This window comes from Harpia harpyja, chromosome 5, assembly GCF_026419915.1.
Source record: "Harpia harpyja isolate bHarHar1 chromosome 5, bHarHar1 primary haplotype, whole genome shotgun sequence".
Taxonomy (NCBI): Eukaryota; Metazoa; Chordata; class Aves; order Accipitriformes; family Accipitridae; genus Harpia; species Harpia harpyja.
In genome coordinates, this window is record NC_068944.1 from 11,075,264 (window position 1) to 11,103,230 (window position 27,967).

General features: G+C 38.5%; 1 protein-coding gene across 7 annotated transcripts in view; it reads right to left on the reverse strand.

Annotated features, from left to right (window-relative positions):
* The window catches only part of CARMIL1 (capping protein regulator and myosin 1 linker 1), a 196,565-nt gene that overhangs the window by 48,593 nt on the left and 120,005 nt on the right, over positions 1–27,967 (reverse strand). For all 7 annotated transcript variants that reach the window (XM_052788667.1, XM_052788665.1, XM_052788668.1 and 4 more), the window contains 10 exons: positions 24,664–24,745; positions 23,195–23,294; positions 23,053–23,107; positions 17,263–17,435; positions 14,880–14,948; positions 10,337–10,430; positions 7,965–8,063; positions 5,382–5,510; positions 4,991–5,122; positions 890–1,065 (listed from right to left, as the gene is read on the reverse strand). In XM_052788667.1, coding sequence (XP_052644627.1) covers positions 890–1,065; positions 4,991–5,122; positions 5,382–5,510; positions 7,965–8,063; positions 10,337–10,430; positions 14,880–14,948; positions 17,263–17,435; positions 23,053–23,107; positions 23,195–23,294; positions 24,664–24,745 — 1,109 coding nt within the window. The remainder of the gene's footprint in view (positions 1–889; positions 1,066–4,990; positions 5,123–5,381; positions 5,511–7,964; positions 8,064–10,336; positions 10,431–14,879; positions 14,949–17,262; positions 17,436–23,052; positions 23,108–23,194; positions 23,295–24,663; positions 24,746–27,967) is intronic.

Genomic DNA, 27,967 nt, shown 5'->3' on the forward strand with positions numbered 1-27,967 from the left:
ACTCCCTGAACCATTTTAAACACTCCGAAGGCATAGCTAAAGTCTTTAACACCTTTTTCTGCCAGTTTTGCTGCACTCTGCAAAACTAATTTCTAAGTCTTACTATTTTCTTCTTCTGCATAGATACTAACATCACAATGCAAAATGACATGCTTTTCCATCAAGCAGAAAGGATTCCTTAGCCAAATGATGGCAACTGCAAAGGTTTAAGTACAGGTCAACTACATTATACTGCATAAATATATTCCCTGGTATATATTTAATTTAAAAAAAAAAAAAAAATGCAGTAAAAGGTCAGGTAAAAGCCTCTTTTTTTTTTCCCCCTTTTTTAAAAGGGTGAAGTAAGAGTTGTTTAAGGTAACTGTTTCTGCTCCAGGTTTGTGGTATGAATATCCAAGTTTCCATTTTTTAAGTATGTCTGTCTGCTGTGCACAACTCCCACGCAACCAAAAGTTTTAGTGATTGCTACAGCTACAGGACAAGACCAAATGCAGCAACAGACAAAGCACTGTTAACACTCAAAGCAAGTAAGTGCAATTTCCTTCTATTACAGTAATTCACTGTTACCTGAGAACATAAATAGGTTTTTAAAAAAGTATCAAGTCATAAAAATGTTATTTGTGTACCATAAACCAAAACTCTTACTAAATAAAACAGAAGCACATGCCTTAATGATCAAGTTAACATCCCTGGAGATTCCAAATATTTGAATCTCCTGAACTAAGTTCACCAGACCTGTAGGACAATTTCCTGCTCTTTGAATGCCTTAATATAGTTTCTTGTGAGTCACAAAAGCATTCAAAAAATCCTCCACTACACAGACACACAGACACGCAACCCAAAATCCAAATTCTATAACCAATTCTGTTTGCTTAGTCTTTTAAAGTACCTTATTTTATTGAGGATATCAATTCCAGATTGCTCCAAGAGGACATTTTTCACGAAAGTGCGTGGGATGGAAATCTTCTCAGTGCTAGCGTCAATCAGGTCTTCACGGATGCGAGCTTTCTTCATTACATTTGGGCAAAGGTTTTCTGCTGCATCCACCATAGACTCAAGGAGCGTCTGCAGCACAGTAAGCAAAAGCTAACATCAGGTATTGAGATTTTCATTAGCTGGAAGATTGCAGCATTATTCTGGTGCATAGCACTATGACACTTTTAGACTGCTAATTTTTTATAATTTTTCTTCCTAAGATCCAATCCATTTTGCAATTCAGCTGCAATCTAAAAGGCATTTTACAAAATAAAGGAGGAGCAACATACTTGTTTTGAAAATGACCTACAACTGTACTTGTTTGCCTTTTCAAATATGAAACATTTACATCTCTGTGTTTAACTGTCAGAACAATAAATTAGCTTCCCTTGTGCACCCACCACTGCTGCCTCTGCATGCTGGAGAAGCAGTGGATGCTCTGCTGCAGCTGCCTTTGCTCTAAACTGTGCCCCGAATCAGCAATTTTCATCAATGCTCCAGACCTGCCAATTTGTAAGAGGCATCAGTATATGAAGAAAGGAGATTCATGAGAACTTGGCATGCTGTACGGGGCTGGGATATACTAGCCAAATATTAAGAAGTAGCTTCAAGTATGATTTGCAGTGGGCATACAAACCTTTAATCTATGGATCTCATTTACATACATGGAAGTCCACAGTGAACCTTAGGTGCAGTCAACAATTTCTATTCTTTTTTAACGACTGATCAAAACCCTAAACCAGAAGAAAAGCATACACACTCCAGAAACAGGACCGTGTAACCCCCCAACTCCCTCAGCTTTCTTTTTCTTAAAATAAGGTCTCCCCTGCTGATGGTGTATGTGGATACTGAGTAAGAAACAAAAATGCCATTACTGCTTGATAATTTTAATGATTCAAAGCAGCATCTTTCAGTCTGTAGCTCTTAATTGACTGATTTTTAAGTGTAGATTCACAAGGACAACACAGCAGCATGAAGCAGCCACAACATCCAGGGAAGTCTGATCTTTATATCCTTTGATTTACAGGTATAAGGGACAACTGCCACTATAGCTAATATGGAGCTTGTTTCTGGGTTCCCAAGCTCTCTGCACGCTAAGGACTCCTCCCACACTCCCTCCTTCAATCCCCAAGCAGATTCTGGGGCCATAACACTAATGAGGAGACTTTCAAGCCCCTGCAGCCACATCCACATGGAAGACGAAGATCTTCAATGGTAGACACCACTGAGCCAGGTAAACTACTAATGAGAATTTCCAACACATGCATTTTTTCCCATGGCATTCATTCACTGGTGCAACTGTGTAGTCTACCTTGAAAAATCACACTCAGCCTCCCAAGAGTTACTGATGGATCACAATCATAAAAGCTATAAAAACCTGCTATGTTGAATTACAACTGCAGTCTAAGCATGGTCTTTCCAAATGAATCATGTGAAAAAATGCTGTGTGAAGGTGTCAGTGGGAAGTAGGAGGAAAGACTAAAGACCCTACCTGAAAACTTCAAAATTTACTTTTACTCAAAATACTCAGAGAATGTGCAACTTAAAAGTTAAATGGAGTTTGGAAATCTTCTTTAAGTGCACAACTGAACATAATTTCTTCAGTAGTGGACTTCATCTGTTGATTTCACATGACTATTATCATATCTACAGAAACCTTTCCCCACCCACTACTTCCAACCCAAAACCTTTCAGTGACGGAAACTCACAGCTACCAATATTGACTGTGGAGGGGCAAACATTTCAGTCACAAGGCCACAAGTGCCAGTCAGCAGGCGTACAGAAAGAAGAGAACAATGTCCTGCCCACAATTAATGCCTATTAACATTCACGAGAAAGACACAGTGAGTAAAAGGACTGGAGGATGATGATATCTAAAGAAAAAATGGAACCGGCGATGAAGCCAACAAATCCTTTGCACTAGGACAGAATTTAGGATGAATAGTTAAGTGCTCCTGTCCTTACAAAACAATCTTCTCTTGCCTAAGCACCATTCATCTTGCCTACCTTTCTCCCTCGAGCCTTTGCCAACTGAACAAGGCATCTCTGGGTTCTGTGTGTCCACAGTGACACCAGCAGGAGAACAGAAACGCAAGGAAGGGCCTTCCTATAATTTCTCCTTTGGCCAACTCAAGTCACTCCAAGATGTTGCTTTTCCTTATTCTAACTTCTTTCTTCCCCCCCTTCCCTTTCTTGAAGTAAAAAAAATAAAAAAAAATTTAAAAAAATCTCTTATTTGCCTGAAGAGCATTCATTGACTTCACCCAATTTCCAAACACTTCTTTCTAGAATCAGGCTCTGGTTGCTATGGAAGCTAAAATTCAAAACTCCCCTCACAACACACATGACGTTTTTCCCCCAACAATTACAAAAACAATTGTAATTATGTGAGCTCCCTTATCTTTACAAATAATAAACTGCATATGATGTTTTGAATTGACCTAAACAACTGAGGAAAAAAAAAAAAATCCTAATCCATGTTCAAAATTTTCTCCTCCACACAAAGTACAACACCATAGAACTTAAAGGAGAACCTTTCAGCCTTGAGCGTAAAATTAATAAAAATGAGTGTTACAATATACAAAGAGCATTATGACTTTATAGTTTCTTGTAAGGCACTTAAACTTTAACGCCACACAAATCAAAAGTAAATGTAAAAGTTAGAATGGTTGAGCTAAAGTGCCTTTTGCTGTAAATGTGTAAAAGCATAAATGGAAGGCCCATTAACTCAATCTTATGCCAGGAACTATAAATAACATTCCAAATGCTGAAGAGGCTTTTTTTTTCCTCCCTTCTCTAAGACTCTCCAAAATTCACAGGACTTATTTAAGTGCATGACCCCTGCATGAAGGGTTGACCTGACTATTCCCGTCCCAGTAATAGCCTAGAAGCTCCACTGGGAAGAATCTTGTGAATAAATCACTTTCATGTCTGCAGAAATTAAAAAAGTGATAAAGAATCTTCACCTTATTTCATATAATGGGGAAAGGGAGAAAAATACTAAAAATTCAGCATCATTTTCCTCCTCATTAACTTTTTAATTTCAAAAAAGTAATTAGTAATGTGGTATTATTATTGTTCTTCATTATATTCCCACTGACTGAAGCATTTTCATGTTGTTTCAACCCAAGTTCAACCTTCACTTTCAAATTCTTCGGTAAGTTTAAATATAGCAAAACACAGGCAAGGTATCTTAGTCATAAACTTAAGCTGATCTGAACTGTCTCAGAACCATATTCTTAAATTCATCAGCTTCCATACAGATCCCAACAGTTGCCAAAGTTTCCCCGCCTTGACTTTTTCTTGGACTAATACCTTTGCACATACTGTATGGATGACTCTTCCTTGCTTATTATATAGTAAGATCTAACATAATTGAACGTAGAAGTTTCTGAGCAAAAGCTCACTGAACACACAGGTCAGAATATTTACAGATCAATGACATCTATTTGAAGAACTGAGGTTTGACAGGCAACTTGTGGAAAGATTTCCTGTAAAGCTGCCTGTACTAATTCTTGGGGTGTTCTCAATACATACAAGTTATCCAAACCAAACAGTTAAAGTGGAAATTCTGCACCACGTTCAAAAGTGGTTACTGGGAAAAAAATTCTGCAATGTAGTCTACAGAAAAGCAGCTTTCACTCCAGTGGAATACCTTAACTAGTGAGTACTTTTCTCCAGGGCATGAGACTTTTCAGGGTGCTTGAGAGATGCCTTTATTAAGGGCCTAAGGAGCAATTGATAAGTCTTACCCTTCTAGAAGATAAAATCAGATGATAATAAACAGTATATGCTCCTTCTGCCCACTGCAAACTCTAAAGCATTTTTCTTCATTCCAACTGGGCAAGCACCCAGATAATAAAGCACAAAGTTATAAGAAACTAATAATGAAAAGATAGCTTATGTACAATTATATGGAGAAGTACAAAAAAGTGTGGCACACTTGTAGTTAGCAACAGATGTCAGATTTAGTTTTTTCTGCAAGTAAGAGATGGCAACACATCTATCCACAGACCTTAAGCTGCTCATCCACAACCCTTGTGACTTCTCCAGCCATGGATTCAAGTGTCTCTTGGATTGGATTGGAGAGTGAACCGTTCGCTCCTGCCCAAGAAGCTCCACCAAGGTGATACAGATTTGGTAAGAGCTGTAAGACAGAACAAATATCTTCGAAAAGCAGGCTCATCACTACCTGTCTTCAAATCCGGACGAATAGGCAGAAATCCCTCTGCCAAATCAAAGTCTTTATAAATTAGAGTTATTTTGTCACTTTAAATACTACCTACAGCTGATCATCTGAACATATACTCTTTTGTGACACATTGTTATTTTAACTCCCCAAAGAGACAAAAGCAAGCACACACTGAACTGCTCTCAGTATTACCAGTATGCTGGGAAAGGCTTACTGTTTTGGAGTTCTTAGCATCCCGCATAAGCCGTTCTGCAGATTTGACATCTTCCTGTACAGCATCCACACCACAGTTTCTTAAAGAGTTGAGATGATCTTGCACTTTTACACATATTCTGTCAATCATCTACTTGAACAAAAGAAATAGAAAACAAAACATCAGAATGTTGGTCAAACAAACTGAATTCAGTCCAGATAGCAAATCAATAGTAGCATGATGAGATTTGTAGTGACAATATACCAATCTGGAAATGCATGATCAGAGCTTGGAGGTATATCTATGCTACTGAAAGAAAGCATTATATCTCAGAAAGACATACCTAAACATCGGAAAAATAAATAAAACTTTACCATTAAAAAAAATAAATGCTTTGGCATATTTCCCTCACAGTTACCTCCAGGATAACGCAAATAACCAAAAAGTTATCCAGTTCAAGTGTTGTTCCGTTTTTACGAGCAAGTTTAATGCTGAAGATGTTGTCGATATATCTAACGCTTAGCTCTGAAGGTCCCTGAATTATTAAGAAGTCCAGACAGCAAAAGAAAGCTCTGTCACTATCCATTCAAACACCAACAGAGACTTCTCCTGTCTAAGCAAAATGCAATTGCACAGGCTTCTGAGGTATTATTTCAAAATGTAAATATTCCTAGTTGCACGTGAACTCTAACTACCGAAGGAGAAGTTTCCACCAGACCTTTCACAGTAGGCTAAATTGAGCTTAATCTGTATCTGCAACACAATTCATTCAGTATGCTGCAAATACAGGGCAGGTGGTATATCTGTATCCGTACAAGACAAACCAATAAGAATGCCTGACATATAGTCAGTTTTGATTAAGATATACAGGGCAGGGAGATATAATAGCTAAAAGTCTTTATCAGCCCACATAGCATTCATTAGAACAGGCTATTTGACGTTTTGAAGCAACATCTGAGTGCACGTGTCATCATCATAGAAAGTCTAGAGTTCTAACATCTTATATCATTAGCAACGAGAACTGGAATAATTTCACAGCATGCTCCTTTTCTGCTCCACATGACTCTTCCTCTTCAAAGGGTTTTGGGGTTTTTTTTGTATAAGTACAAAAAGCTAATTAATTATTAGACAGTGGAAAGTCTCATCGGGACATCTGGACTAAAAAAAAAAAAAAAATACACTCTGGGAATAATAATGCAATTCCACCATACTAACTAGAGAATCTTTTCCAGCTCTCTCTCAAAACCGTTTTTAAAATCCATCCCTATTGCACACAATTTAATACAGAAATGAGTAATTTTGCTCTACTTTCAAAATAACAATAAATTACATTTACTGAAACCTGATGTGTGTGTGATTATTGGAGGAAAGCACAACTAAAACCACCAAGCTATAAAAAGATCTAAACTTAATTCATATGGAGATTATTAACTTGAGTAAAAAAGGTGGCATTGGAACAGATAAATTACTAAAATAAAATAAAGTGATGCTGCTCTTGCAGTTTTTAGTGCCAGTACATCTCCACATACCATTTTCTCTGTCGAGAGGTTAGAGGATAATTTCAGGTTCTAGTAATAAAACTCTGTCCTGTTAAATGTTAATAACACAGGTAGAAAAAGGCCACTTTGAATTAAGATTCACCAAAAAAATATGCAGAGAACAGAGAGAAATTTCATTGACTCAGCTGAAGAGCAAAACAGATATTCCTCTCCTGTTTGCTGGAGTCTCCCATTTGCATGGGAACACAACTGGTGCCAACAAACATGGAAGTAAATTTAAAACAAAGGCTGTGACAAGTTTTATTCTGCTTACACCACCTTGCTTCAGTGGTGTACTGGAGCAGAAAACAGCCCTGAGGCATACTGGCAAGAAGCACACTAGAACAGAGAGAATGGTAAGCTACCACAGAAAATGCTTGTAGTCCTCTCAAGAGAAAGGAAAACAAAACAGAACTACACGTGGCATTTAGGAAACCTGGCAGTGGTTGACAAAACACAAAAGCTTCCCAGCTTCAAGCAACATTTTGGGCTGTGTTAGACAGGAAGCCTTTTCAGCTGTCTGGACTACAAAGAGCACAAAAGACTTCTACCTTCCTTTGCTCCCTTCCGCTAAATAAAGCTTCCCATGATACCCACAGTTCTGAAGGTGTAAGGTAGATGATGACTTACTCTCTAAGGCTATTTGCTCTGGTGGTACCTAAGGGCACATTTACATGGTTGCTCAGTACTAGCCAGAGAGACTAGAACTGACTCAGACACCAGAACTGGCACAGCCTTATGGTGATGCTTATCACACTGATGAGAGCCTGCTGAAAAGTCAGACTCCTGAGCACGAATGAACTATACTGTTCCTGGTTCCAACAGTAGTTCACTCAGAAATAGCTCGGGTCTTTCTCTACACAGTACTACTATACATAAGACCTCCCTCTCACAAAAGCTTTTTTTCCTTCCAAAAATATTATCATTCATAATTATTTTTTCTTGGGAAATGAAGTATCATCCAAGAGGCACATCCTGCTTTAAGCTACTCTGACAGAATGAGGGGAACTCTGTCCCCAAGCAGATTTTAGACACCGAGAAGTACCAGTAAAGAACAAGTTCTCACCTGCTGAGTAGTACTAGTGACAATGCCTTGCTGCAGCCGGTACGCTTGCTCCTGTAGGTACTTTCTGGTCTCATGATTACGAAGCAAGTAGTTTTCTATCTAAAAAACAAAGCCAGTTTAGGAAATTGATTCCACTCTCCACATTGTAATCTGCTTTCAATTTTGCTGCCATATCAGAAATAGGGAGTGACAGGAAAAAACGCCTAAGTATTTGTTTGTTATCTGCAAACCTTATTCTGTATGTCTCAATGCTTAATAATCACAGTGGACAATATTCATTCACTCACTGAACTCGTGAAACATCATTAAACACTGTGCTTTGGCCACTGTTTTCTGAATTAGTCTTCTATTTTGAACAATTTAGTAAGTTACGCTGACATTGGAGTAGAACCAGGTTTGAGAAATATTTACAGGGACTCTGTCCACAAAGCGTTGTTGTAGAGACCATAATGACACAAGATAGTAGATTCGTTTCTTTTAGATGCATTTGGCTCACTGTAAAGACACAGATTTAAGTAGCAGTACGGTCTAGAGAGAAAATATCTAAAAGTGTCTAACTGACACAGGAGCCTCAGTTCAAAAGCTACTTAAGGCTAAGCAGTGCATAAGTACGCTTCAAAGACAAGTGATTCCTACTCACAGCTGCTGGTCACAGCCTACCACAACTGTCACCAGCAGTAAACACCTACCATCAGCCAGCTTAACGGCACATAGAATAACCCTCTAACCTGGCTCTATCAAATTTCGTCACATCAAAAAACCCTACTAGTACACTGTTTAAGGTTCATCAAAGGTGATGGATCTGGTCCAAAAGGAAGAGAGTAGAAAAGGATGGGTGGAGTGGCCAGCACGTTGTGAGGCAGAGGCTAATAGGGATGGTCACCTCTAAATTTGCATCAGCAGCAAGAGCTGGAACAGTCTGACCATGCCCCACAGTAATGCAGGGTTTATCCAGTTTGCCCACACTGTAAGTAAAGTGTGCTGCAGAGATACCGGAGCTCAGGAGGCTAGCTGCTCTGTCCATCTGGTGCTGGACCAAGGCCAGGAGCACTCTCATTGTACTCAAGCTGTGGTGTGCTGAAGCTTACAGACTCTCCTGAGATGTCAGTCAGTCAGTTCAGGTGTCCCTGCGCTGGGCACGACAGCTCAGTCCATGTGGGCAGGCATTCCTATGTGCATGGAATTAGCTGCGCTCACAGCACCACTCCCGAGACTATGACCTTCTTTTGGAGAGAACTTCCTCGTGTTGTGTAAAGAAAGCCCGAACCACACATGTTAAAACAAACTCAGGGCCAAACAGTTTTAACAACTTTGAAATGAATAAAAGAAAATGCTCTTTGTACATAATGCCCAATTAACACATAGAATTTAAATCCCCATGGCCAGAAGCTTCATGATATTGTTTTCAGAGATGCATCTATCATTCTAGATATGAACCTATCCACAATTATATTAAACGAGATGTAAGAAAGATGTCCATCCCCCATGACTCAGATTTTTTAAAGCAGAATTTAGATCATTTTCATGCATCAAAGAAAAAGGCGCTAACTACCAGCACTTTTCCCTGTGAGAATCACTTTAACCAAAAACTTCTTTACTAATAAGGATCATAAGAGATTTGCTTTTTAATCACAGTTATCTGTAAGAACTACTTATAAGGTTTTTATGACCTTACCCTGGCTGAAGGAAAACTACTGATTAGAGAGATGTGAACTGTGTGCTTTCTGATTGAGCAGGAGGCTCATTTTGAGCTCGCAGGATTTAATGTATTTAAGCTCAGCTGGGGGTTTTTATAACTCATGCAAGTGGAACAGCTACAGATACTGTCAACACCTCTTCATCCAAAAGAACGTGTTGGTACAGTTGTTTATTTAGGGCAATATAGTGTGTGAATTTTCTATGTACAGTATAAAATGCAGGCAGTAAATGTTTTTATCCTCCTCCAAATTAAAGAGCATCCTTTGTCTTCTACAGTGCTGACTGCACTTTTTAATGCCAAAATGAAAAACGCATACCAGTAATTCTACACACATGGAAACACACACAAGAACATATGTAACAAACATGCCAGTTGCTAACTCTCCCTTTCATAGTTATGCATACAGCAATACAAGGTCTAGCTTGCACTTACTTAGTTATGACTTTCTGATACTACACCACTGCATTCCATCAGCCTTCACTCCAACCACTCTTTGCAATAAAAAGCATTACATGCTCTTGCAGAACTTGATTACTACATATATATCCAAGCAAATCAATCAATGAAACTAGCCTAGAATTCTTACTAAGTCAAGCATGAAATCACAGCCACTTAAAATTATTACTTTATTTTTAGTGGTTTTATTTCTGTATGTCAGTGGTATATGCTATACCTTTTGTAGTGCCTCTTCTGTTTTCTCAGGGTTTGTTTTCAGTGCTTGGGAAGCATCATTCATCGGTATAGGCATGAACCTCAAAGTATAATTCCTAAAGAAAAATAAAAGATTTTTTTAAGAGTAAAAGTTAACCTAATTACTGTATCTCTTTATGAAGAATAAACTGGAAGGGAGAAATAAAATGCATTTAGCTTGTCCATGGAGGGTACTATGAATGTATTTTTCACATTTGTAAGTGGACTAACTGGAGGCATGCATGCTCCTTTTTGCTGCTAATTCTTCTTTGCCACTAGACAGAGGTGGAGATTTCGAAAAGCAAAAAATGCAGTTAAGTGGCCAATGCCCAGTGGCTGTCAATTAAAGGCCTAGCTGTCTTCTATACCTTTGCGCACAAGGTTGGATTACTTTTTCCTATATCAAAACAGAACAGGGAGCGTCAGTGCCTTCTGGCAATTCTAACAGATCTAAGTCTAAATAGAAATATTCAGTAACAGATAGATAGCGACTAAGAGACCAAGTTTTTAAAATTTACTATTTAATAACATCTTGTGTTTATAACAATTTGAAAACACTTGCTGAATTTTTAATAAAAGCTGACAAAACAAGCGTAGCATCTCCATATTCCTTTATGCAAACAATTGCTCCCTGCATTTTATTTGTTTGCAAAATATTTCCGTAGCTTTGTCCATCTGCTGTGATATGAGAATAAAGATAGGGTTTTGGTCTTGAGTCAAAATTGTATTTAAACTCTGACAGCATAAATTGGCTAGCATGACATAGTTAAACCTAAAATGCTACATGCAGTGGTATGTCCACACACCTTCAGATTTGGATAAATGAAAACAAAAAGAGCAGGAAGTTCTTAAAACCTGGAAAGGAAATTATTCTTCCTATTTTCAATTAGCCTTAATTTCCTGCAAACACCTCTTTGTCCTTCTTCGGGTGTCTGCAAACATCCCACTAACTGTCTGTTCCTATTCTATCCAGAGCTACATAAATATGGTTGGAACCCTCTATTTTTGAGCACTTTAAAGATGACAATTTCAATTGAGTCAACTCCATTGACTTCAATGGACCCATCCCTCACTAAATGCACTAACTCCAACAGCAGACACCTTAACTACTGTGAAACTGCAAGGTTCTTTCACTTCTTCTCTCACCAGTTGCTTAGCCACATGAAACACCACTCTCTGAAGGACAGCGGTCTTTTGAACTGCCAAACACACTGATTCCTCATTGATACCACCCAACATTTTACCTTAAATGATAATGGAAGACTTCTACGTTTCTTCCCCAACGTAAACATGGTGATGTGTAGCTGTCAGTAGCAGGCAGTTACGCACGTGGAGTCAGCAAGGTCCCTGTCCTTCCACAGTGTCCAACTGCCTACTGCATCACAGCCAGAAAATTAACTTTTCTTTCTAGTTGTCTTGTCCTTCAAAAGAAGTATGCAAACTATACAGACCCTGTTATGTGTCCTCATGTAATACTAAACAGCAAATAACTGGCTGTCCACCAGCATGGGGAAAATTTCAAAATGTCAAAGATACCAAGCTCAAAGACAGATAATAATTACAGAATTTGCCAATTGCCTGACTACTACCTGGCAGGTGGGGTATTTATTTAGTTAAAAGGAAACAAAGGTAGATTTCCAAGGATCTCTGCAGCTGTTTGACATTTAATACATGCCATTCATTGAAATCTGTAATTGCCAGCTCTCATGCTAGTAATTATATGCTAAATTCAATTTAGTCAAAGACTTAGTGCACCCACTCTTGCACACACAGAGGAAGGGGGGGGAATGAAAGGCAAGGAGATTTCATGGACACATAATCACAGAGGCAGAACTTTAGAAGACCACTACCCTGAGGAAGGCTCTGTACTTGGTTTCCTTCCAGACAGGCAGGATTGTATTGGAATGCTACTTTATTTTCACCTAAGAATTAACCAGCTCTTAGGGGTAAAAAAATCAAGAATTTAAAGCTCGCTTTTCAACTTTGATCATCAGAGCAATATTTATCTTCACACTTCATTTTTCTCTGCTTCCTTTGAAGTCTAAAATGTTCCTCCATTCTTCTTTTTATTAACACTCCACTTGTCTCTTGAAATGGAGTACATTTCTCTACCAACTCAATAATCTAGTTATTTCATAACGCATTAATACTCTCAGCAAAATACCTATATTTAAAAGATGTTAAATTTCAGAGACATGCTCAGAGACTGGAAAGGATGTCTCAGAAAACCTCCTACCTCTCCCTCTACATACAGCATGTGTGACAACGGTCCTACATTTCATCACACGTTATTTCCCTTGTAGTAACTTCTGCTGCATTCATGACATACACCCTCTGCTGCAGAGTGATGATTTTACTGCCTATGTCTTTTTTAAAAAGGGAGTAAGATCATCTGTTTTGCAGGCTTGGGCATGTGAATATCATGTCACTGCTAAGGGAAAAATTCATAGCCCTCTAACAAATCCCAGCATTTCCCATCAGATTTTAGAACTTGAGCTATTTCTTCAGCCAATCTATACAGAAAAAACGTCTTTTAGAAATTAATATGGGGCAATACCGTACAGTTCTATGACAGAGTGGGCTCCAAGCTGCAAAGCACACAAGCGCATTATTATTTTCATATTAAAATTACAGAGATTCAGGTCCCTGTTTAATGGCAAGGCTGAACAGAATGCCCACTGTTCTCAAACGGTCTCCTGAACTGACACTTGTACCAGACTCTATAGAAGATCCTCTCAGCATCTCACATCAGCTGGCTGGGACACCCTTGGGGCAACTCTGCCAACAGCCATGCTCCTGGAATTCCCTTGCAGGAACATTTTCACACAACTATAAACAGACGAAGAAAAGCTGTGAGGAAGGGAAAAAACAATCTTCAGATTATTCCAGCCTGTTTTAAAATCTGTTACAATCCCTCACAATTCTCCTCAGCCTCCTCATCATACTACAAAAGCCTAGCTTGCTTCTTTTTTGTGGTTTAGTATATGACTATTCTTCTTAAGAACAAAATCCAAACAACACACACAACACACATACCCCCAAGCTTCTTCAGTATATTTCATTCCGTTTTGAACAACAATTCCTTCCTACAGAATATTGACGGTTTCATGTATTTTTAGGAAACATATGGTGGAGGATGTTCCCAATATGTCTTCAAGATGGATTGTTTAAAGGCTAGTTGTTTTCAGCCAGTATTGACAGTCCCTCTCCTGCAAGTTTAAACCTTTGCTGCTTGTGGCTTAGTTTCTGATATTATCAATGGTTTTAACAATTTTAAAATGTTAGAGTAGACACAAAATGACCTCAGCTTCCAAGCTAAATAAATGAGATGTCACCTCAACAAAGTGCAGTGTCACAGAATTATCTGCAGCATTTCTTCTTTTTCTGCTTAGATGATTTGCTTTTGCCTTTGGATTTCCCCCTCCTTTCTATTTACTTATCCAAGCACTTCAGAACAGAAAAGTAAAGTTGATGCTAACCAGAAAATATGCATACTTTCTTTTCTACCAGACTTTCTCATAAATGTACATCCTATTGCTCTCTAAAAGAGAAATGTCTGCAAGTTGACAAATAACCTTTGCAAATTATTATTCACTACTATCAGTGGAATCACTCCAAGATGATTTGCTTAATTATGCATCATTTAGATAATTTTCCCCATCAGTGCAACTGAATTCATTTTGAAACCAAGTATATAAACTACAACAGTTTCATAAAACAAGTAACTTCATAAGGTCTAGCCTCATGACCCCTCCAAGGGTTAAGATGCTCCCCTAAGTAGTTACACAGTTTTGCAAGACATCTTGTCTAGAAACTAGCAATTGTACATTACCTTCACCTTCTAAAGAGAGCCTTTGTTCCTGTCTGAGGGATTTAATGACATGAAACAACTGCAACTGCTGCTTAATTTAAATCTGTAATTTTTCCCTCTTAAGAAAAGTAATAATAACATATAAAGAAATGAGATGGAGATGGAGAGAGATGAAAGTCATTTAGCAACTATCACTGGTAATAGCTGCAACTATGAATAAGCTCAGGCAAGCAAAATGACCCAGACCACAGCGATTACAATGAACAACTGCAGTTCCTGAGATCATCACTATTACTTTCAACTTGCTGGGGTAAAGAAAAAAGTCAGACCACAAAGGCATGCTTCAGTAATTTTCTGTCATTATATACAGCTTCATTCACTGACTAGAATAGAATTTCTGCATGCTGTCAACACAAGAGAATAAAGAAAAGGGAAAATATTCCCAAATTCAGAATTTTAATGCTAACAGCAAAACTCAATGGCCTTAATGCTGAATAGCAGAGTATGGATGAAAGAGCCACAGAGCCTTTTCCCATCCTTTTGAAGTAAGTGAAATCATAAATTTTCCTTTAGATTAAGCACCCCAATGCTTAAAATTGAGAACACTCAGCATCTTCAGATCATATTGACTGCAGTGAGAACTGCAGCTGCTCAGATCATTCAGGATGTAGGTCTTTGGCCTCTTCATCAGTCATTCAGTTGCTTGAGAACTTACTTTTCCAGTGCCACAGCTATATCCTGGAAGCCCTGTGCAGTGATGTTATTCTTGTCCCATATTACAGTTCTGAGGGGGGGAGGGGAAAGGAAAGAAAAAAAAGTTAAACGAGAACCACTGAATAAATCTATATTGAAATAACACAGCATTGTATGTTCAAAATTGTACAGTGGAAGGCAGCACTTTAAAAATCTGGTTTTAGTTATATGCTAAAACCTTGAAGTGACAGAAGTTAGGGACAAAGATACTACAAATTTCAGTTTCCCTTTCTTTAAAGGGGACTCTCTACTATGTTTTCCATGATTAACATAAAAACGTAACTTTTCTAAAATACAAGTTAATAGAAAGATTTGGAGATAAAATTCCAGCTTTTTCCAGGAATAGTCTAAAAAAATAAAGTTCCCATGTCTGCTTTGCAAGCCCACACTGAAAAACAAGAAAACTGCAGTAAGTGATCAATCTCTGTTCTACATAGGCTATATGGCTACAGTTATAAAAAAAGGTGTTTAAAATTCCATGCTGATTGGTGGTAAAAATTTGCAGGCTATTGTATATTCAATCCTGTACTAGCTCATCACACAGGTCCTATGATCCCACATGCAATATAACTAGGTGCCAATAGAAGCCTTTAGGTTAGGTGCATAAATTGTAGCTCTTTTGAATATACAATAGTGATAAGAGTGATCAAGCCTTCCCCCTCCTCCCCCAATTTAGACCACTCAAGCAAACTGCCTGGCAATTTGCGAACACATGTTCACAGATCTCATTAGTAGTCAGAAGAGACAGTCAAGCAGATAAATCTTGCTTGTGCAAGAGCACTAGTTGTAGCTGTTCTTAAGAAAAAGGCAAAAAAACAAACAAAGATTTCTGGTGTTTAAAAAAAAAAGAAAAAAGACAGATGGCAGGGTTTCACAGGTATTGACACCCTTGTGCTGTTGCAGAATTATCCCTTTGTTTTTTAGATGGAAAGATGGAGGTAAGGGAGAGAGATTCTACACTCACTCTGCAAAGACCAGATATGCTTAGGGTCAAATCTTGGATATTTTTGTCATTGGAATGTGTGTTTATATTTCTACCTGGATGTGATTTTATAACATTTCAAGCAGAGCCAGTTACCATTGCATTATTCAGTCTGTAATCACACCACAGACTGTGGTGACACTATGTCAACTGTGACATTCAGTGTACTGTGAAACATTTCAGTTTGCCATCCTGAAATCCATCAAGGTTTTATTTCTTCAGGTACTGTGGTCATTTCATGTTAATACATTCAGTAAACCTAAGCCACCTCTCCGGTGTTTTCTTGACATTTTCAATATTCAGTTTGGGCACAGGAATTCAAAGACCATGATCCCTGCTTCTGAACAAAATAGCCAGGACTGTTCTGGGGAATTTCTTATCCTCCAGGGAACAAATGCTTCGAGACCAAGCACAAACTAGTCTCTTCACAGAGACAATACACTGAGGAAGGTTCATCTGCACAGTCTGACAAGAGGAGGAATGAGGATTAGCTTTCCTGATGATGGCGAGACACTTAGAGGTCCCCATCCAGATTCATGCTGATTGAAGGTTTTACTGTTTGCTAATCACATGCTGGATAGAAAAAAAGTGATACTTTCAAGCCATCAGTGCCAGACATGTGCTAAAAAGCAGTGAAGTTGTCGGGCGGATGAAGCTGCAGAGAAGAGATGCCAAGGTCCATCAGCATTGTAGGCAGGGGAGAGGGGAAGGAGGGATGGTCCATGCTGCTACCCATTCTGAATTCCACATGCTCTTAGTTCTCCTACAGACTGCTACTCCAGAAGACAAAGAATAATTTACTTTAGCTTCCCACCCCAGTATTAGAATTTTCTCTGCGCGGAAGGTGTCCAGCAGAAAAGAGAGAGCAGAACAGAAGAGTGGCTAAGCACTGGAACAGGGTTCCCACAGACACTGTGGAATCCCTGTACTTGGAGGTCTTCAAAACCTGACTTGACAAGGCCCTGAGCAACCTCATATAGCTTTAAAGTTGGCCCTGCTTTGAGAAGAACATTGGATTAGATGACATCCAGAGCTCTAGAACAAGGTAATTTTTCTTCAAGGATTCTAGACATTTAGAGCTCTCTTATTCCAACATGAGGTTTTTCTGTTTAAATTTAGAAAATGTAATTTTCTCCAGTTCCAGTTATGGAATGTTTTTGCGGAGACAATTTGCTTCTCTTGTTTGTTTTTGTTTTGTTTTGTGGGTTTTTTTTAAGAAAAAAGGATGAGAATCTTTCCAAATGGAGGCACTATAAAGTGGCTGTACCTAGAAGGGTTCTGAAGAGAAACAGCTTAAGAATAAGCCAACAATTTCAGTATTATTAAGCCATTCTATCTTCTACTGCAAATACATTTCCCTTACCTGAGCTTGGTGTTTATCTGCAGGGCTTTTGCCAGCATCTTTGCTCCCATATCTCCCATGGCATTTCCACTAATATCCACTTTCGTAAGAGAAGTATTGCTGCCCAAGGCATTAATAATGATGGTAACCTCCGTCTTCAGCTTGGAATCTGCGAGGGACAATGACTGCAAAGGCTGTGGAGCATAGAAAAGGCACTGATAACAGCAACTGATAGTGCACTTATTCCTCAAAGATCAACCAAAGGAAGTTACAAGTTCCCCAAACTTTTGGAGACAGCAGTAAGCATCAAAGAGTTTTTTCTGTGTTTGCTGCAGATCCTACAACACATGATGAATTGGGAGTCAACAACTTAGAGCACAGATGTCAAACATATACACGCACAGATTAAGCTGCAACACCCTGAAAAAAAGATTTTTAAGTGACAGTGCCTCTAATTTCCTGGGTCCTATTAAATACAGAATACAGTGGGAACCTGAAGAGGCAAGATAGCAACAACCAGCTTCGCAAGACAACCTCTAGTGTCCAGTGGGTTTTGCTTAACCAGGATGCTTCCCTGTCAGTGAGAAATAAAAAATATCTAGCATTCCCCTCATCTCCCTCAGACTGAGCGCTTTATCCAAGGACAAATTAGGAGCTGAGACTTTTTTAAAACAACAAAAAATTCCTTTAAACTGTTTTATTATTGCTACTTCAACTTTAGGAGTGATTTTGCATATCTGTTCCTTCAACTAAGGGCATGGACATTTTGGAGGAAAGAGACAGAAAACTGTAGCAGTTCTGAAATTAAAAACAGTAAGAAGAGTATCTATTAAAATGAGTAAGTCAACGGATATTATTCACAGTGGTGTTCTGACACCTGTGATTGCAATATCTTTATGTAACTTTTATTTATATATATATATATACACACACACACACACACAATGTTAAGCTGAAACTACTTTATTGGGCTCCGATAAGTCACACTCTAGGCTTTAAGAAAACCTCTTTTAAAAATGCCTGTATTCCCTCCATTCTCAGTGTCCCAGCACTCAATGGCAGGAGCTCAAGAACTACAGTCTATCCATCACCACGCCTTGCAGAGGTATTACAGCTGCTGAAATTGTAATTTGTCTTTGCTGACGCATGAGAACTCCACAAAACATTTCCCTTGCTCAAGTGTGAGTTCAAACAGAGGAACGTATTGTCATTATACACCCACTTAGGCATGTATTGGAGGATAAATTTTAGGAGCCCAAAATCTCCAAATAGCCAGTATGGGAAAATCAACATCTCATAAGGATGAACCATGGCACACACATTAGATGCCTAAAGCTTAGATTAATATAAGTAAACCAACTGAACTGTGCACACCTTCCAGGGTCCAAGATGCTTGCATGGTACCTGCTATACAATGGGACTCCAGCCTCCAGACACCACTGGATTACAGTGATAACCAAAAAGCTTGCAACAATAAGAAATGCACTTATAAATGAGGAAATGCATAAAAATTTGGAGGCACAGCAGGTTTATAATTAAAAAGTCTAACAGTAACACAAGCCACATACTGGTTTTATTTTAAATGGAAGTTATTAAATTACTATGTTAATGCCCTTAATCTGTCTATGTTTCCCCATTTTATTACATTACGTACCCTAAAGAATATTAGCATCACATTAGAATGGCACTTAGAGCTCTTGGCACACATTCGAGAAGACCTCCTGCGACAGATTCACAGAAAAGCAGCACCACACAGCACATGGACAGAAATCGCCAATAAGCTTGTGAAAGTGAAGTTTCTTCTGTTTCTCATGTGTCGCTTTAAAAAGGGGCATTTGAGAAACTTAGCTGGAGGTGCTCCCTCCTGCATACCAATTTTTCTGAACCTCAAATACCCTCCCAGGAAAGGATTTCTCACCTCTTGCATTCCAACGCTCTGACAAAACAGTATATGACTGAAAACACTTCTGCACTGTGTTCTGCAAGGATTGACACCTATATATCATTACTACCACATACAGAATATGCATATAGCACAGTAAAGCACCTGCTGTATTAGCAGTGTCTTTGAAGTGGATGAACTGCTACTTTTCTTGCACAGCTACCCTTACCATTTACTCAATGAGCAAGGAGCAAAAACCTCTGGACTCACTTGGTGCCCTGAATGCAAACTACAATCAGAATGTAACTCTGTAGGATTAAACGTACAGGCTGGTAAATATTCATCAAATTATCTGACCATTATATTAAAAAACACAACCAAATGACAACAAACAGAAAAACCCATGAAAACCAAATCCCCCATAAACAGGGGCAATACTCTACATAGCCTACAAACATTTACTACTTTTAACAACTTAATAGTTTTAGCTGGATATTGAGAAAACCGAAGTCTGACAAACACTTCAGTGCCCCTGTTGCAGAAAACAGATACTTTGCCAATACAGTGAAGATGTCTTAACACAATCTTATTAAGGAAGAGGAATTATTAAAGTAAAGAACAGAATTAGAAATTGTATGATTGTATTCAGTGATTTTCTCATACTGCTGGAAAACATTTAAGAATTAAATCAAGGTAAATTTGTCCTCCTGCGAACAAAAATGCTGTAAAAACCCTCAAAAGGCCAATTCTGCAACAAACACTGAACTAATAACTAAAGATATTCAGCGCTGTAGTAATTCTCTGCACCTATGCAGGACTGACTATCACTCTGAGTAATGGTACACTGTACCTGCAGTGTAACATCTATTTTTGCAAGAAAAGAAATGGCACAGTAAGCACACAGCTTCAGACACTTCCAGCAACACTAATAAGAATACATTATTCTAGCCTGCGCAGTACAGCATCTACTTAAAAAGAGAAAAAAACAAACCAAAACAAAACCAAAAAGCAAATCTAAATATTACATTCTTGTCGATATTAAACACTTAGGAAATTTTACTGTTTAGGTTACTACTGCTTTTAAATTGTGTAGAATTACATTTGCATCTAGCTGTATTTTTACAGTCATAAAACCAAGCTATTGATTGTTTAAATTATTTTACTCATGACTCATATTAACACAGCAATGGATGTATTTAAAGTGTGTATAAATACATGAAGCAGCATTTGGCAGATGACTATTTTAGATTAAAGCCTCTTGCTTCAGCTTTCGATGCATATAATGCATGGTCCCCAAACTGTAGCAGCCTGCGGGGCAATACTGATCAAGCAGTATGCTCTGGGCAACATCATACCCTGGTCTCTCCAATTCCACCCTTACTTTTTAATGTCCTGTGGCAGTAAATGCATAGTAACGGCAGAACAAGGACCACCTCCTTTAGGATTCAAAACCAAACGAAAATAACTAGAAACTTAAAATAATTTTCTAAGCATTGTACTATCTCAAGGTAGAGTGAGGACCATCCAGCTATCTGCAACACATGCTTTTCCCATGGTGCTACAGGGTCTACATCCTCAACTCTTTAGCTGCTAGGAAATGCTTCAGATTGATTTTAGCACCTGATGAAACAGAAACAAACAAGATTCCTTTGCTGAAGAGGATTAACAAGAGAAAAGAACATAGGGAGAGAAGAGACAGGTTAACACCAACAGGATCACATGCTGTATCCCAAAGGTTAATGCATGACATGAAGGAGAGACAGTTATTACAAGTACCTAAATAAAATAACTTTTTGCTGGATTATTTCATTGTAACACTGAAAACAGAGACTACAGAGCATGTTCTGTAGGTTAGCTCAGGAAAGACACAGTGAGTAACAATTACAGGAGCACATCTGACCACTGGATTATGACAAAGGCAGAAAGTGGAACGACAGCTGACATTGTCTATCAGCTGAAAAGGAGTACAAGAAGTTAAAGCTGATGATGCGAGGGAGGGAGAGCTGTGAGAATGATACATCCAAAATTTAGCAGCTACATTTTCTCTGTCCTGGAAGCTTAAAAAACAGAAGCCAGGAAAGATAAACAGAAGGTTGTAACACTTAATAGAAACAATAAGGCAAAAGTTGGAATTTTTATCCTTGCGAACAGATAATATGAGCAGGATGGTCATATAAATAGAAAAAAAAAACCAAACAAAAAACAAAAAACCAACAGCATGTTTGAGAAGACGGTCTGGATACTGAAAAGATGCATAGAGTGTGTTGAAAAGGTGTTTTAGGATATGGCCTGAGTGGGACGAAATGTTCATCTGCAACAGAGCAAAGGGATGAAGGGAATTAAGAAAAACATACTAAATTACATTTGCTTGTGATTAATCTGGTTTGACATAACAGTCTTCAGGATAGCTGTGAAAGATTAAGCATGAGATGCGGGACAGAGACAAATGTCCAAAGGGAAGAAGCAGGTGCTACCTGATGAAGTGATAGCACCCCTCAGTACGGTATCAACAGGAAAAGGAGAGAAGGGGAAAACAGCCCTGCACCACTCCCTTTAGAGACAGGGTAGAAGGAGGTGGTCACACACCACAAAATGAAAAGGCTAGTTTGGTACAAGAAGTAACACAGACATCGACCAATACACTTCTTAGCACGATGCTCCATCTAACTTGTGCAAACAAGGACTTACTGCTTTCATTACAGGTGTTAACTCAATTAGAATCAGCTCTGGTATCCATATGCAGCACTTCATTGTGTCACACTGACATCCCATGTTTTAAAGAATAAGGTGAGGAGGTAGGCAAAGAATCAAGAAAAAACCAGTACCACTAATCCCAATTAAGACGACACAGAGAGGAGAGAGGACTAGTTTAACAAATCACTTCAAGTACAACTGAGCAGTAAGAAAAGACGAACACAGAATATGGGTCTAATGACCTTGTACGGAAGCAGACATTGGAAACCCTGGTAAAAACTGGTCCACTGAATTGCAGGGTGCAGACACAGATGGGAGGAGAAAATAAAAAAGCAGTTAGTGTGGAGACCATGAACTTGGAGGTGAGACAATAAAGACAATAGGAATAGCAGGTGTTTAGACAACTGAAGTCTACAGTCAGCGATTTCTGGAGAATGGGAAAAGCAGAGCTTGCTTGTAACTTGTATGGGGAATGAAGGAGAAAGAAAGGACTAAGAAGAGATGAATAAAGATTGACAAGCATGAGAGTAACAGAGCATCTTAAGATTCCCTTATAGCCAAAACCAGGATGCCAAATAAAGCAAGAACACAAATCCAACCACAAAAGTCTTTCAGAATCAGGAGAGAGGGTAGAAATGAAGAAAGTGGGCAAGGATCCCAGCAAGGCACTCTGAAAGGGTTTTATGAAATTGCTCCTGTGATGAATGTACTAGGAGAAGTAAAGAACAGCACTGTGAACAGTTTATTTGCATCTTTTGAAGGAGAAAGGAGTTCTAGGAGATCACTGCAGTGACTTCGCATTTTGTCAAGAAAAAAAAAAGCTAATACTCAAGAACAGCTATCAGGAAATAGTGCGTTCTATTAATTAAAAAAGTGAAAAATACAAATTCTGCTATTGAAGGAGTATCACCACCCAGAGAACACTACCATTGTAATCTCCTAACAGGACACAAAGGTTTTGAAAACTTGTGCCTACAGGGCTTTATAATTTAGACCTAAAGCAACTAGGTTAAGCACATCCAACTATTTAGAATGACTATCCTAAGAAACGTTTACCTACATGCTACACATAATCCAAATTACTATTTGAAAAAATAAAACCCAAAATGTTGGATGTGTCTGTGCAGGATCATGATCAAATCTTATGCAGCAAATTAACACAGTGAAGAAAATCATCAGAAATAGGCTGTGCGGGTACAAATACACATGATGATAATAAGCAGAAAGATACTCACTGAATCCTCGTCTTGAATCATCTGAACTAAATTATCAAGTACTGGAGTGAGATTTCTGAGGGAAGAAAAGTTAGGAAGATGATGAGATCAGCAGCTTCTCCTCATCCATTCTGTTGTTATTTAAAAGAAAGAAAAACCTTACTTGGATTTCATGTTGTTAAAGTTTTTGCCTAACGCCAAGTGTCTTATCGATCGGTTTTTACTAAGCCAGACTACAAGGGTTGAGAGGTCAGATTCTAGGCCTGTAAAGAATCAGATTAGATTAAGAATTAAAACACATTTTCACAAAAGACCCAGGCAGGGTCCAATTATTAACGCTATATTCATTCAACTAACTGTATCGGTGTACAAATTTCCAAGAGGTCTAGAAAAATTTCCCATCTTCTATCACAAGATCTTTTTCTCTTTTTTGCCTCTGTTTTTCTATGAGAATAAATGCTTTCTCTAAAACCCTTTAAATCTCCATCTTAATCAGCCCTTTAAATCTCCATCCTAATCAGCCATTGAAGGCACCTCTCAGAAACACAGAAGAGAAATGTAGTCCCTTCTCCATAGCCCAACCACCCAAGGGTAGTTCCTCGCATTGTCAGGCAGAGTTTAAACTTCCTTTGAGAATTTTGAGACCATGCTAGCTGCTATTTAGTCTTAGTAGAGCTGTGTACCAACAAGGTCTCAAAGCCTTCAAATGCAAAAGGCTAACTTAACAGGCTATGAATAAAATGACCTGAAAACAAGCCAGATATTATTCTGCTCCTGAGTAAGAAAAATAACTTGCTGTAATATTGTATTCCCAAACTAGCGGTGTATTTGAAGAGTCCACCAGTTAGATTACAATGACTTAGGATCCAGATCTGCGGGATAATTTAGATGTCAAATATCTTTACTTATAACAATCAATCTGTTTACATAATTGGGCTGAGTCAGTAGCTCCCAAAGCTTTCCACTTGCCAATCCATGCCGCCTTTCTTGGGCATTCAACTGTACTGGGAATCTCCTTCTGAAATATTTCCACATCTGGCTGTCAGAGGGGCAAACACAGCAGGTGAATTCTTCCATCCCATACATCTACAATTTGAGTTTGCAAGATAAGAAGCCAGCTGGTATTCCCAGCTAGGATGCACAGAGCCTCCAAAGCAGGAATACTCCAAGACCTTTCCGAAGACTCAAACAAGCCTTCTCTGACCTGAAGCTGGTTGACTGTTTGCTCCAAATCTCCCTCTCTCGCTTCTTCAGTATCACAACCTCAGCTTCATTCTGTATCTGTCTTTCCCTTTCTTCTTTCACTACACTTTCATTTCTCATTTAGCTTCTCATCCTCTTGTACTTAAACCCACTTTCCTCTAGATCTAATATGATGCTTGCTGCTGTCAATTTATTCTGCTGTGTTACATTTATCTCAAACATAAACTTCTGAGGGTACAGTTAGTCTATAAACATTTCTTATATACTTTATAGCAATAAGAGTTCTTGGTCTGAGAGATTTCGATAGCCAATGTGGCCAACAATCATAAAGCAAGAGTGACCATCCTTCATTACACCGTGAGCTGAAAGAAAAAGCATTTCTCAGATTCTGGACTTACATGACCCTCCATTCCTGTTCTGTGTACTTACCATTGTCTGAAATATCTAGGCTGGTGATATTGTGTATTTCTGCTATGCATCCTTCCAAGACTTGTGCACCTCCCGATCTTAACTAGAGACAAAACATGATCCATTTTGCAAACTAGTTATGGTTTCAAGATCACACAGAAAACAGTGGTAGAAGCGTTGTGAATACAGAAGGCACTACCAGCGGCAAAAGCAGCAACAGAAGTTACACACATCAACATGACAGCCTATGCACACATTCCTACTATTCTCACCCTTCTCTCTCACTATTTGCATATAAATGAGAAAAGGGACTCTTCCCTTTCTCTTAAAACTATTGCTCAGCAGTTAAATCAGGGAAAGATTTAAATGGTGCAGACACAATGAATCCTTTAGTGCTTGTGCCAGGCAGTGACCACAGGACTTTGGTGCGGGTTCTCTACATGAAGAGGCCAGGACATTTCCAACATCTAGTGAGAACAAAAATAAACTTAGCCCAGCCTATAAGCGTGCAACACTGTCACCCTTGAATTCCACTACAGTCAAGGCTTATAGTTAGCATCTTCTTTCTTTCAGCTCTTAGCACAATGCTAGGGTGCCCAGATCAAAGATGAGTAGCAAATTTAAAAAAAAAAAAAAAAAAATTTTGTTCCCCTGTCACTGAAAATTTAAATAATCCAATTGTAAAATGGCCACAAAAGACCATAAACAAGAGAAGTCAGTAATTTACCTTATTCTTAATTTATAAATAGGCATAACAGAGAAAAACAGCAACAATAACAAAAATGCCTGACTGGAAAGTATCAATTATGATATTATTAATCTGAAATATTAAATTAATATAAAAAAATGTCAGGATTTAATGAAAAAACAATGAAATGGCCTAGGGGAAAACATCAACATTAAGAATCGAAGTTGTTAAAACTTACACACTTATTTACTAACACTACTGAATTAAAAACGCAACTTTTTTTTTTTCCAAAGAAGCAAAAGCATTTTCTTGTTTCTTGCAGCTAGGCAAACTATGTAAAGTGCATCTCACTTTATGAACATCCCCCAGAAAAAGACTTAAGCAAAAGAGGGGAAAAGTTCTACAAAAATTCTCTTTCTGCATTTTCCGTTTTCACTTTCCTTGCTTCAAAAAAACAGAAAGCTTTTTCAAACATGAAATAGCCTTCTCACCTCCTGTGCATAAATAAATGAGTAATATTTTACTTAGTTGACTTACTTGGCTAAATATCCTGAATCAACCTGCTGATATTTCTGTGAATACTCTCTTTTATCCATGCTATAATTAGGGAACCACAAATGCCTTCAGAAGTATTTTTCAATAAAGACTTGATTTGGCACTTTCAAAAGTTTGAGATATGCGATTGGTTAACAAGCAGCTCAACAACTTGGCCTGAGCATTTAAAGAACAGTGGTGGTCAAAGGCAACGTCTAAATCATAAGTCACATCTGGAAGTGTAAGAGATACAGAATGTAAGGCACCTTTCCTCTTCTGCATAAAACAAAGCCTACCTATCCTTCACCCTATCCTCTCAAGAAGTGGTCAGATTAAAGTCTGTATTTGGGCCAGAAGCGGTGCAATTTTAACTCAACTTTATTTTTGTAAGAGCATTTGTAGTATCCGCTTATGAATGCCAAAATCATTCAGTTTTGCTTTGTGCTGCTCTCTCAGCATGGCCTACCACAAAACAACCATTTTACACAGTGTCACATCTATTACTGCAGAATCTATGGAACTGGCAGATTATACGCAGTCTTGGATTGGTTGTTGGTACGGTAGAAGTTCTATACACTAAAATTTTACTCACAGTAGAATCCAAATGCTTATCATATATATACTTTGAGGGTTGAAGCGGACAATTTTTCAGAAGCAGCTTTCAATCTTGTACCGATACCTCTATATTGAAAATCTTCAATACACAAACATTTCATGTGCACAAATGGTGATATCTATTTAATCCAAGGGTGATGAAAACAAGTTGACTTTTAGGATCAAAATGTATTGCAACTGTATTAAAATTTTATATTTATATATAAGCAGAGATTAATTGAAGGACTATTTGTCAATGTGGACCGTGATACTGAAAAAAAAAACCCCAACCCTCTGCATCATCTCCTATATGACATACTTCTGAGACTACAAATACAAGCTCTTATTCAGAAAATGAAGAACAACCCTTCAACAATTAAAAATGCCAAGCGTGTTCAAAGCTATGAGGTACCAATATGGGAAGGGCAAACAAAGCTGCTTACTGATTTAACAATTAAGGTAAAGCATGGAGGGTACTTACACAGTGACCAAGCTAAGGGAAGCAGAAGGGAAAAGAGTGAAATACATCAGTGCTGAGCAGGTAGAAATAAAAATGTAATTTTCATAGTAAAAATAATAAAAAAACCAAACAAGCAATATAAAATGATTAAGCTTGGAGTCAATATACCAGAAAATTATGGGAGCAAATGAAAAATGGTGGGAGAGGGAAGGAACAGAGAGATTTATCCTTCCATAGTTGAGTACAGTTTGCCTGATGTAGGAAAGAGGAGGGCAAAGCTGAAGCATCAGCTTTCTAGCCTCCTAACAGCATGTGCTTGCAGGAACTGGGAGTAGCGCAGGTCATCGGCTCCGAGCTTCCCATGGCTCTGTTTCTGGGTGCAGATTACCCTGCCCAGCTCACAGAGGGTCAGGGAGAGGTGGAACACAACCCTGCGGTGCTGGGCCCACTGAGTGTACTCCCAGCTCCTGGCACATCGACTCCCCTCCTGGTGGAAGCATAACTTCTTCTTTCCAAAGCACATGAGAATGGATAAAGCTCAGTGATGTGAAAAAATGTTAAGGGAAGGACCTAAGGAAGTGCTGTCAGTTTGGAGGGACCAGCTACGGGAATGCTACACTGCGAGTTGGGCACGATTCCTTCCTTTGTGTCATGAGAGTCAGCCATGACCACGTATGCTTTGGGGTGCAATAAAGCTAAAATGCCCCTCGAAGGGCTCCTCCATATCCCATCCTTGGGGTTATTTAATGAAAGGATAACGTTTTCACTCCTGTCAGCCCTCGATGACTTACATGCTGATTTATACTCTCATTACTTATGTTTGTGTTTTATTGATCTATTCTTTTAAGGTTATGATTACAGGACTTCATTTTTGTTACTTTAATTACTCCTCCCTTTTCCGTTCTCCCTCTGAAAGAAAAATTATCATCCGTCTGATCTCTCTACTCAGAAGTCAGAAGCATGTGTACTTGACTTGAAAGCTTTTCTATTTGGAATTTACATGTAGTGCTCTTCAAAGTAATACCATTTTTTTTAAAGTGTAAAATATC